This window comes from Amblyomma americanum, chromosome 4 (genome assembly GCF_052857255.1).
Source record: "Amblyomma americanum isolate KBUSLIRL-KWMA chromosome 4, ASM5285725v1, whole genome shotgun sequence".
Taxonomy (NCBI): Eukaryota; Metazoa; Arthropoda; class Arachnida; order Ixodida; family Ixodidae; genus Amblyomma; species Amblyomma americanum.
Window position 1 is genome coordinate 82006892 of NC_135500.1, and position 12806 is coordinate 82019697.

At 47.1% G+C, this 12806-nt stretch overlaps 1 protein-coding gene across 2 annotated transcripts in view; it reads left to right on the forward strand.

Moving 5' to 3' along the window:
• LOC144128084 (DNA mismatch repair protein Msh6-like) overlaps window positions 1-12806 on the forward strand; it is a 111769-nt gene that overhangs the window by 78077 nt on the left and 20886 nt on the right. For both annotated transcript variants that reach the window (XM_077661155.1, XM_077661157.1), the window contains exons 23-25: window positions 4165-4281; window positions 4517-4643; window positions 4840-4938. In XM_077661155.1, the coding sequence (XP_077517281.1) occupies window positions 4165-4281; window positions 4517-4643; window positions 4840-4938 (343 nt within the window). The remainder of the gene's footprint in view (window positions 1-4164; window positions 4282-4516; window positions 4644-4839; window positions 4939-12806) is intronic.

Sequence of the window (12806 nt, forward strand, 5' to 3'; positions counted from 1 at the left end):
TTCGCTGAGCGAGCCACCACCCCCACCCCGGAGCTCCCATCAAAAGATAAACACGCTGCGATGTTATCGGCGCACAGCATCTTGGTACGCTGCCATGGTCTGTGCTGCGGACAGTCGCGAAACGGGGGTAATGCACAAAAAAAGAATACGCTTAAAAAAAAAAGGCCGCCACCGTCTGGAAGATGTTGAAGTAATGAGCGTTAGCTTTATTGGCCATGCATAAAATGAAAGTCTCCGCATCCAGCGGGGCTAGTGAAGAAAATCGTGAACAGTTCGGAAAAGTAACATAACTTTTCCCCCAGCGGAGTGATCGACGCCTAGCGCCATCAATCAGAGAAATTACGATGCACGTCTACCTGTTGCCGAGTTGCACACCCTCAAGATACGTCCCAAACGAAAATTTACTTTATTTGGGGGGTCAAGGTGGGCCTAGAATTCGGCTTTCGCTGCAATATGGTAACGCTTCAATTAGTAATTGCATGTATACGATGTTTACCTATTATTTAATTTGCTTTTATTTCTGTACCACAACCCACACGGCACAACCAGTTTTAATGGCCACCATCTTGGATTTGAAAAACTTAAGGGGGGAAGCTCCTCTTAAAGAAAAAAATTTTGTTTCTGCACCAAATTTAATCAAATTGCACACCCATGACTAGTTTTTCATGCTGATTCCAAAAATGTCATTGGTTTCATGATAGGATCAGTAGTTATTGAGATACACTTAATTACACCCTTCTCACTAATAAGAACAATTAAGAGAAAAAACACATTAGAAAGTTTATAAATTGCACTTGGTTGGGTTCTAGAAACAGAAATGAATACAATGTTGGAAACAGTTTTTTAATTTTACTATCATAAGTAGTTTTTAAAGACATTGAAACTCAAGGTACAAATAGTGCCTAACTTGCAATCAGAAACTAGAGCAAATTAAAAAATTTCTGAACCTTAATTACAAATTCTACTCCCAACATTGTGTAGACTACACATATGGCTACTTGCTAAAAAAAGAATTATGGTTCTATCTGCCATAGCTGCTGAGATATGCTAGTTTGGGACATGCTACGAGTCCAAAATTTCCATTTTGAGAAAAACAGCAAAAACAAACGAAGTGGTGTTTATGGCAAAGTACTTCAAATTTATTTATATACTGGCATCAGCAGACACTTAATAACCTCCTGGAAGGTAGTCTGTCTGACCAGAGTTATTAAAATGGCGCTTTTTGAGTGAGCGCTGAAGATTTTCTCGTTCACCAAGCGCAAGCTGACGATGGAGAAGGTGTCGCCGGGTGGGGCAGTTGCGGCGTCTCCCATTGCACCGAAGAATGCTGCCTTTCGCTCTGTTGCTGCCGCTGATGCCATCTCATGAAGTTTCTCCTGGGCTTTTTTGTCCCTTTCTTCTATCTCGGAAGGTTGCAGCATTCTGGTATCGCGACGAACACGGCCGCTGCCCGATGAGGCTTCCGCGACCGGCGGCGCCGTTAGGCCTAGCTCGGTCGGCACCTCCCGATCCGCTGGCGGAGGCATACCCACGGTGCCTGTGGTGTCCGCGGTGCTCGAGGTGACCGTGGCGCTCTTCTTGAGGTTGTTAATGAGCGAATTTTTCCTCTTTTTTCCATATCTGTGAGTCGTGCTGAACTTTGGCGCCGGCGTTGACATCGTCGCGAGATGCACCAGCGAACGCACCTTGACAAAATGGCTACCGCTTGGGCACAACAGACGCTTCCAGCAGACGACACGAGGCCCTTCAGCCAATCAGATGGCAGCTTTCAGTCACGTGCAAGTTCGATTTCGTGGCCTAAAATAAACGGCAGCAATGTTGTGGGGATTGTTTTTCAGCCGAAAGTTTTTTTGTTTTTTTTTACAGCCTAATATAGACGCAAGCAGGCATCGCTGTCTCAACTGAACAGTTCTCCACCACCCTGAAAGGCGCCATCATGGATTGAAACTAAGTCAGTTGAATGGACTAGCTTGGATAAACTTGGCTATTTGTACTTCATTGTTGTCAACTGAGATAAATGGACTGTTTTCGTTGCCGTCGGGATGGCCTACAAAGCTGCAGCGTGCGCCGCGGCTTGTACGACGCAACGCCCGTAGCGGACCAGATGGGGGGGTGCATTGGGAAGCGCTCGCTTCTGCTTGCGTCATCCCGTGGGTTACTCCTCACGATCTTCGCGAGCCTCGTTGCCCATGGAAACTGACTTCTTGCTTTGCACGACGCGTGCATTCGCTTGCGGCACGATCTGCGGCCACATCACACTGTCTGTCGGTCATGGCAAAAGCATGACTGGTCCAGAGACAGTCTAATATTATTGCTTACAAGCGCAACGTGAGGAGCGGCGAAGTTTGCGATTCTTAAAGCCAGTTATTTGCAGAAAGTTTTCTGTTTTGAAGTTCACGGATTTTTCTGACTGATTATTCGGACCATTTTCTGGGTCCCGCTGAGTCCAAAAAATCGGTCAGTGACTGTATTTACTGTTCGATTTGATTAGCACCTCCCTTTTGCTACTCGAACTGTTCGAACCTCCTTAATGTTAAAAAATCAGGAATTTTCTATACATCGAAGCATCACAACAGTTAACTTGCTCTTTCCTCATGGAATCAACTGCCAGCACCCTGCAAAAGCCTTGCATAAAATCAATGTGCTGACGGCCATTAAGGGTCACTACATCGCGGCCGCTGCATGCTCGCGGGTCGGAAAACGAAGTGTAGCACCACGCAGTACATAGTTGCGTCGTGCCACAGTGCAGTCGGCAACTGGCTGTGAACCCGACTGGCGCCGATCATCGCATCAATAACTAGAGACACAGCAAGCTGCTGCTGCATGTTTTTCATGAACAAGCTAATAACAGCCAGCGCTGTAAAAGGAAGAACACAACAGTGGTTGAACGAGTGCTCTAGCGCATTCTGTTGACAGATTCTTGTCAGGTACAGCAGTTGAGTCAGCTGATCACTGGTTGTAGAGAGTACAGAAACAAGAACAGGACCCTGGTGACCATTGCTGGGTGGCCTTGGACCACAACTGCGTTAAGGCTCCCATTCAGCATCGTCCCAGGGGGCATTGTGCTGAGAAAGCCACAGCACACATTGATGTGTCAAATGAAAATATTTGAAAAGAAGACTTGTAATGGGGGGGTGAAATGTTGGCGCATGTCTTAATCAACTTCACTTTATAAAGTAATTGATTTTACTTACAGGAAAATTTCTATAACTGTCTGTCAGGATTCAAACTGATGATCCTTGGGTAACCAACCAGGCACACTACTGACTATCCCATATTGGGATGTTAACTCAGCTGAGTTACAAGGTGGGCGATGTGGAGACATTCAGTTAGTGAGATACTAATTAGAGTAACATTATATCATAAACTGCAGTATGGAAGAGTTCAGGTACATGAATGTGGAAACTGTGTTGTGATAATTGTGATAAATGCGTGAATGATAAACAAAGAACAGTGACTGTGTGAAGAGAAACCGCTGAAGGGAGCCATTTACACTATCACGTTGTACCGTTAAAGGTGGAGCTTAAATGTCCCTCGAATTTTTCGCCTTTGGTTGTGCTGCTGCAAAACATTTGTGCACTGATTTGGTGCTTCTTTTTTTTGCTTATGCTTATGCTGCATTTGGTACATGCAGCATAAGCATCCAGGCACGGACGTCAAAAAGAAGCCAACTTGTAACTGGGAACATGTTTGGGTCTTGCTCTACTCTCTCTGAATGCAAGCAGAGCAGTGAAAGCAATGACAGTGGCGACGTGCAGCAACGTAATGCCGCTCGGTTTCAAATGCAATCTTCATAGCTAGCTATATGTTCAGTAATGTGTACGAGGACGATGTAATCTGCAGTATTCTTTTACCGCATTAGCTGTGTCAGGGCAGTTTTGCAGGGTTTGCGGCACTATGTGTGTAACAGTAACATGTCTGTCACTGTTAACAGAGAGCTCATTGAAGTCATCACAGTTGTTTTGCTTGACCTTCTTCTGACTGTCGAGAGCAGAGCATTGCCGTAGTCAGCTGCCAGCCAGTGAGAATGCACTGCCCATGTTCATGTGATCCATCTCCATTGTCTGTGGGTCTGGTGGTGGGTTTCAGCATCAGCACTGGCATCACAGTATGCCATAACTGAAAACTCTTGCATTCACATGCTGCCCCTGGTGTTCTCTGCAGGCGGTACTACACAGACGAAGTCAAGCAGCTGGCGGCAAACTTGGTCTCGGCCGAGGAGGCCCAGGAGGCAGCTGTCAAAGACATTATGCGCCGCATCTTTGAAAACTTTGACCGCAGGTGAGACAAGCACCTGTTCTTTTGGGCATCAGTTTGTTTATCCATGTGCCTTTTTTGTGCCTGTTATTTGTTATGTATTGATGCCAGCCTAGCACCTGTTGCCTTCGCCATGGTTGCATTGTGTACGCCATCTGTCATGTTATTACTGCATCAATTTCGCCAAACTGTGCCAAGGGCAAACCATGCTGCTGCTCAACAGAGCCTGCACCCTTTGGCATATCTCATCTCCATGCAGGCGGGCTCAGTGGGAACGGGCTGTGCGGTGCATAGCTCTGCTCGACTGCCTCCTCTCACTGGCTCGGTACAGCGGGTCTCTCACCGATGCCTCCTGCACCCCGCACTTTTTGCCAGCCGACTCAAAGGTGAGCAGGGCACAACATCTGCTAGTCTGAGTGGCCAGACTACTGTATACTACTCTCAGATTACCCAAAAAGATTCTGAATCCCTGTTTACTGTTAGTGGGAGCTACAGAAAGGAAAAAAAAAAAGAGTCCAGTCTTATAGGTTGTCAGCATGCCATTGAACGAAACGTTTCTTTCCGCCAATGCGCCTTGTGCAGCCGTGCCTGCGGGTGAAGGCGGGTTTCCATCCCTGCCTGCTGCAGCACCTGGGCGCAGCCACCCTCATCCCAAATGACGTGTCCCTGGGAGACCCCGAGGTTAGTGTGGGTGTTGGCATTGCTGTCTATGTTCACAGCTCATGGCTTGTATCATGTTTGCTAGGAAGCTACTGCTTGAAAAATCACATTCCTTTGTTGTTCTTGTTCTTTTTTAAGTTTTCAGTTCTTGTATGCAACTTAGTTTGGACGTCCTAAATTTACACACAAAAGAAAAGCACTGCGAAATTCAGACTATGAATTCATGCAAAATGTCTGATGGATGCAGTGTAGGCTTGCTTGGTTGGATCAGCAGAGTTGTGTGCAGAAGAATGCTTGCATACTTTTGGCTTGAGATTCCTTGTGTCATGAAATCTAAAAGGATCGCAATTTTCAGTCATATTGAGGTGAAGTTGTGTGACTAGGGGGGCTGTCCTTACCTCGCCATTGGCTGTGAGTAGCATGGCTTAAAGCAGAATGGCTTTGTTTTCCCTGCATAGCATAAGGAGTGAAACCCTCAATTGATTTTTTATATTTTGCACAATATAACAGTCTCCGAAAGGCAAGTGGCAAGTTTGTTTGCTAAAACTAGGCCTAACCATGGTTGAGGGGATACTTATGAAGCAACTCAAACTTAGCAGCGTCATTTAGAACAACCCTGTGTCATCACCTGCCTCCATCCTCTGTCTCTTGCAGTTTTAGTCGTTAAGCATCATTTAGCTTAGCAGTGCATCTGAATGAAAAATTTTGAAGTTATAAACCAGACTTAGTAGTTAGTCTGTTGTGTTCAAAGGAATCCCATAAGTTGGCCTAGGATTTGAAAAAAGAGATTTATTAGTGCTTATTACCATCCACCCAAGTGCAGCCTTGCAGCTACAGAGGAGAGCTATACAGTTTTCACAGAAATTTCATAGTGGGAGAAAAATTCGTCCTGCTCTGGGTCTCAAACCCGGGACGCCTGCCCAGTGCATTCGCTCCATCAACTAACCCAACCGGGGCGGCTAGCAGGTGGTAGGGCCAGGCTGAATTTAGCTTCAGGTAGAATTGGGAACACTGTTAATTCAATAGGCAGTTTTAATATACCATACGTTAAAAAATAGCATGCTTCGTAGTGTGCGTGCACGAAGCGTTATTTCGAATTCAGCCTTATGGTACACTCGCGTTACCTCTGCTATTTCCCAAGTTTAGCTTGCATGGCTTTTGCATACTCTAAAATAGCGTTTCCAACATGGCAGCACATTTCGCACCAGGATCCCTCACTTCGGAGCGAATTCGTTGTTATTGCGTTTTTCAGTATGCATGAGCGATGAATTTGCTTTAGTTTTGATTTAAAGTGACGATTCTGCCGCTTCTGTGCCTAAAGAGGTGTGTCGGTTTGTTGACAAAATGTGGTTCCTGTCCTAACAACCAGGTGATGCCACTAGGCTGCAGTTATAGTTGTCTCCATTTGCACATGCTGAAATAAAGGTGCGGATGTGACAAGCAGCATTACATCCTCCCAAATGCTTGCATTTAGTGTACGTAAGCATGCTTACGCTATTCTAAAACTGTCTGATGTGTTAGGGGACTCCTCCAAGGTGGAGTAATACCCGTGCCACGTGTGCAAATTTAGTGCCATTAAATGCTTATTGCCTTAAGTTTTGCCTGGGTCACCCCCGAAATTTGACCTTGGCCGATTGGCACCAAAATCGATGTCCAGCCTAATTCGACTATGGTGAACACCAGCCATGGTGACCCCCAAATTTGGCGCGGGTCACCCCCGCAATTTGACCTTGGCCGATTTGCACCAAAATCGATGTCCAGCCTAATTCGACTATGGTGAACACTATGGTGACCCCCAAATTTGGCCCAGGTCACCCGCGAAATTTGACCTTGCGCCATTTGCTGAAAAATCAATGTCCAGCCTAATGACTGGCAAACACCATGGTGACCCCCAAATTTGGCCCGGGTCACCCCCGAAATTTGACCTTGGCTGATTTGCACCAAAATCGATGTCCAGCCTAATTTACTACGGCGAACACCATGGTGGCTGGCCCCCGAATTTGGCCCGGGTCGCCCCGAAATTTGACCTTGGCCGATTTGCACGAAAATATGTCCAGCCTAATTAAACTATAACGAACACCATACCCCCAAATATGGCCCGCCCACCCCCAAAATCAGCAACAGAAGCAGTCAAAGTGGTGCAGAAAGGCGACAAGCCGTACACACACTGCGCATGAGCAATTCTCATAGTAACCGCTAACTCCGGCGCCAGGTGACGCCACTAGGCCCGCGGCGGCGCTGAAGCTGCTCCTCCGTCAGTCGATTCGCAGCAGTCGAGTGAGTCGGATGGCTCCCAAACGGCCTCCGGAGACCGACCCAGTGGAGGCTTCCAATCGTCACGAGGAGTTTGATTCCCCTGATACCAAGCGTCAGAAGATTAATGAACGTATGCGTCGCGTTAAAGGCTTTCGCCTCATGAACTTTAGATCGCCAAAGTTCCCCCTGAATTTTGTTAGTAACAACGTTACAACCAGTAGTAAATGCTAAATTCATAACAATTCAGTCAGACGAGGCATCTCTGCGGCACTTTTGATGCGAAAGGCGCCATTTTTACCAGCACTTCTGACAGATACTCTTGGCTTGTCTGCTAACAACTTTTTTATGGCAACTTTTTAGAATTGTCAAGGAAGAGCAGCGGTATTTTCTGCAAAATATACTTTATATTGCATTTAGATAACATTCCTGAGATACAGTAATCCCTCGTTATAACGATATCGTTTTACTCGAAGTATCACTTTTCGAATTTTCTTCTGGTCCCGATTTAAATGGACAACAGAGCAAGAATTGCTACTATGCGCAGTGGTGCTGTTTTCCGTCGACTTTGTTCCTAAAATACCTTTACCAGCTCTACAGGGCTCATTTTGCAGTCTGCTATTTTTAGTAGTGTCAGGTAAAGCCAATCGCTATTCTTAAACCAACAAACTACTGTGCCATACAACGCATCCTTCTAATCATCTTCATAATTAGCAAGATAAATGTACTTCTTTAGTCTTGTATTCAAAATAACACAGATTAATTGCTTGTGTCATCATCAGAACTAAAAAAATTAACCATACTTTCACATATACAGCCATTCCTCATTAGTGCAGTCCTCGTTAATATGGACTCAAACTATTAGCAATGTTTCTGGGACAAAAACTTTTTTCAATGCACTTACGCTTTGCTAACATAGAAACTTGCTGATCATAGTGGATAGAGTGAAAATGCGTACGGCCCATTGTCGCATGTGTTGTTGTCTCATTAATGTGCAGAGGGGAAAGACTTAAAACTTTAAATTTGAGCAGATAAATCGAACGCTGCCTGAATCATATACCGTATAAACGCATGTAAGGGCCGCACCCCGTATTCCCAAAGGAAAGATTTGAAAAAAAAAAAAAAATCCGTGTAAGGGCCGCACCCAAACTTTCCAGGAAACACGCAAGAATAGCCTTCGAAATACATGCGCACAGGAGCTTCGAGGTGCCGCCCATGGATGGCGCCCGAGGCCGCGGGTCATCATCATCATCTTTTCTTCTGCCGCAAGCTTCTGCTACTGTACTTCTGCTATCCGCATCGGCATCGGTATCGCCAGGTCTAACTTTGTTCTGCTCTGGCTGTCAAAGCATGCGTTTTTTGGTGGTTGTGTTAGCGTGGTCGCTCGGCATAGTTGTTGCTCTCGTGCACTGTCGTTCTTCACTTTTTCATGAACTGCCTCCGAGCATTGTCACTGTTGCACGATGGGCAAGCACCTCAACAGCTACACGGCGGGCTTTAAACTGAAAGTAGTGGAGTTCGCTCTCGAACACGGCAAGCGTGCCACGGGCAGAAAATTTGACGTGGACGAGAAGTGTGTCCGGCGGTGATGCAGACAAAGGGATGCGTTGAAGAATACCAGCTCCGAAAAGCGCGCTTTCCGATGCAAGCCATGCAAATTTCCTGAGCTAGAAGAAGACCTGCTATGCTATTCAATGGAAGTGCGGAACAACGGCTACGCGTTGACAACGGACATGCTGCGCGTGAGGGCACAAGCCTTGGCGCGTGCTAAAAGCATACCGCACGAGGACTTCAAGGCTAGTGCCTGCTGGGTACGAAGATTTCTGAAGAGGAAGGGCCTATCATTTCGGCGAAGGACCACACTGTGCCAGCGGCTGCCCCCGACTACACCGACAAGGTGCTCAGCTTTCAGAAGTATGTCATCGGTCTGCGTCGTGAGCACAACTATATATTTTCGCAGATAGCGAACGCCGACCAGACCCCCGTGTGGTTCGACTGTCCCGAGAGCTGCACAGTTGAACTGAAAGGAAAGAAGAGTGTTTTCGTGCGGACAACCGGCGCGGAGCGCCAACGGTGTGCCGTTATGCTGTGCGTCACCGCGGACGGGCGGAAGCTGCCCCCCTATGTCATCCTGAAAAGAAAAACGATTCCTAAAGGCGTTTTCCCCAAGGGAATTGTAGTTCGCGCCCAAGAAAAGGGCTGGATGGACGATGAGCTTGTGCTCGACTGGGTAAAAAGCGTTTGGGAGAAGCGCCCAGGCGCCATGCTGGCCCGACGATCGCTCCTCGTCTTGGACAGCTTCCGCGGTCACTTGACGGGTAGGGTTAAGGAACGCCTGCGCGGTATCCGCACAGACATGGCCGTGATACTGGGTGGCCTCACCGGCATGCTGCAACCCCTGGATGCAACCCCTGGATGTAAGCGTCAATCGGCCTTTTAAGGTTGAATTTCGAAGGCAGTATTCGGAATGGATGGCCAATGGCAATCACGACGAGACGCCGACAGGGCGGCTTAAGAGGGCACCGCTCGCGACTGTGCTTGGATGGATTTCCGTGTCGTAGAATTCCGTGTCGACCGACATTGTAACCCGGAGTTTCAAAGTGACCGGAATTTCAAACAGTTTAGACGGGACCGAAGACGACTTTCTGTGGGCTGAACATTTACCTGAACACAGCAGCAGCTCGGAGTCTGAAGACTCCGTGAGTTGTGCCTGAACGGTAAATAAATGCCGCGCATTTCAAATTGGTTTGCTTTCACTTGAAAAAAAAAAAATTTTTTTTTCGAAAATCGCGTGTATGGGCCGCACCCCGAAATTTGCCCCCCCGAATCTGGGAAAAAAAGTGCGGCCCTTACACGCGTTTATACGGTACCTTTCTTGCACACTGCAGTTGCCATCACAATGCTTGCCCCACTGTCTGCACAGGCTGTTATGCTAACCCGTGGACTGCCAGGCACACTGACTTCTAACAAGCTCACACACTTTGGTTGCCAAAGAGCTTCTCTTTCTAGTGTAAAAATCACTGTCAGGGCTCGGTGACTCACATCTTGGCTTGGATTGCTCATTGCACAAAATGAAATAACCTGCTTAAAATTAAAACAACACTCGCTTGCTTATATTATAACCTCACATATGCCTACCTGCAGCCCGCAATGCTAGGTTAGCACTTTTTATACTGAGTTCACCGCAGAAGAAAAGAAAAATGCAACACTCCTGATTCAGGCATGCACAGCGGGCAAGAACAGAACTAGGCGCCAGTGCAAAGCAGAGAATCTGCTAATGCAAGCAGCAACAGCCATTTCATTCAAGTAAAGGAATGGGTTCAAATTAAATGTGGCCTTTGCCTTGGCAGGTCAACGATTCCATTGATACTACAGGACTCTCAGAAACAGGGCAACGTCGGTATTGCAGAACCAACCACCATGCAACAATGCTTAGCACATTTCAAAGAACTGAAATAAGCCTTGTTATTGTAGCTTTGAATCTGTGCAGGAATGGTACTGTCGTGACCACACAAATGTGAAAGGATAAGTGGGCCAGGAAACCTAGCCGATCACTGGGGAAGGTGCAAATATGCGTCTATATGTCAGCAAATAAATTTTTGTTAGTGTAAAATGTAAGGAGGATTAAGGAAATCTGGGAAGCGTTCTACACTGTCGATACACAGCTGATTGTGCTCGCCATCGCCGTCACTCAGCAGAGAAGTAATCATGTCCGTAGCAAGCAGTCACGGGCAAATGAAGGTAGCAGGGTGCATGTGCATTCTGACATCTCCTTCTCAAGGCTTCGAAATTGTGTTGTTAAACAAACTGGTGCGGCTGTCCCAGGGAGTGCTGCTGAATAACTACTTAACAACGACAAAGCAGAGTTCACGAGCTGCTCTGCAACAATAGCACTGTGCACACATCCACTTTCGTACCGCTGATCTTCTGATCGAAAGGGACCGTGAGCAAAATTAACAACAAACAGTGTCACGGTTCATGAGGCGCTTCAAGATCACCGAATTTTTCTGATTACAGTGGAAACCAAGATCCCACTTTAACTAAACATTGCCAAGAATTTGTCAAAGCAAAAAGAGAAAAAAAAGCAATGGGAAAGATTTTCTTAATATATATATATATATATATATTTTTCCATCAAGACTCGTTATGCCCAACTTGTTCTGTGGACAGTTTTTACCCCATAAGCTGCTGCCACAGTTTTTTTTTTTTTTTGCGTAACAGAGTGGAATGCTCATTGAAGAGTAGACTCATGAGTTAACAAATATTAGAGATTCTACACTGTGAACTAGCCGCGATTTAAATGCGGCAATGATTCTTGTTCGTAATCGCGTAATACCATGTTATCACAACCTAAACCGAAATGGCTAGAGGAAGTGTTCAGTCACCCATTCATCGCGCAAATATTTATTGCAGACAAATGTCTGCACAGCGGGCAGGAAATAAAAAGAAATGACGCCCCCGAAGATACATCTGCACTGCACACCCATGTTTTCACACAAGTCACACAGTGCCGCCGGCCACTCGTAACCCGAGCACCCATAATCACAAAATGTATTGAATGGAGCACCAAGACGCAAAAGGATGGCGGCATTGCTTTTGTAGCCACAGAAAACAGTCCGACGGCCGTGCAGCCAAGGTCGTGCCACGTCGCACACACGGCAGTACTCGAGCACAGTGCCCGCACGAATCGCGATCAAAATGGTAATGGATACGTAGCAGAAATACCGTCATGTGGTCGCGATCACTGCAGCCATCGCAACGAATGTGACTAGCTGCGCAACGCCATGATCATTTCAGCATTCGGAAAGCACAGCGTCCGTCGTGAGCTTTCGCAGGTACACATTTCGCTGCCTTGACGTAAAAACACTCGCTCCGATCGCAATGACGTTCACTACGCGGGCACTTGTCACTGTGCTATGCAGCTCATGCACGCACAATAAATTCACCGTGAGCAGCTGTTACTCGCCGCTGTCCGTGATGATCCTCGCAGGAATTACAAACGCTTGCAACAACCACAAACAGCTCGAAATAAACACTTCGTGACACCGCCACTGCACAGGTCTCGCATCGGTTTGAAGAGGCGCTCTGTCAACTCCGTCAGCGTAGATGATTACAGAATTCAACTAGTGGAACTGTCGCTCGCCACTGCTGAACGCGGCGAAGTTTGCAGTTGCTCTGAACACTGGTAATACCAAGATGTGACCAATACAATATGCTTCGCGACATCGCTGCCACTGCCCTGGCCGCACTCCCCAGTTCAGTCGACGGACGGCCATCTTGCCCCGGCAGGGCAGAACCGAGGCGGAGGGGCTTGAGACGTCACTGACGTCACGGGAAAAGCAGCCAATAGCTGCAATCCGGTCGGCGGCCGGACACGCTCGTCCGCCAGAAAGTTGAAGTTGACCAACTTTCCATTCGTTCGCCGGACGAGGCGGATCCACCAGGCCCGCTCGCGAAGCGAACCTGGCAGAAGGCGCTCCGAAATGATCGTACAACGGCCCTTATGTGCATCTCGTCGACAATTAGGCAGCAGGCTTTTTTGACTGCTCTGCAGGCAAGTTTGCCAGCTTTGCTTCAAGCTTAAACGCACCAAAGGGTGGAAGCCAACATCCCCATTTAATGTACCTATATATAGT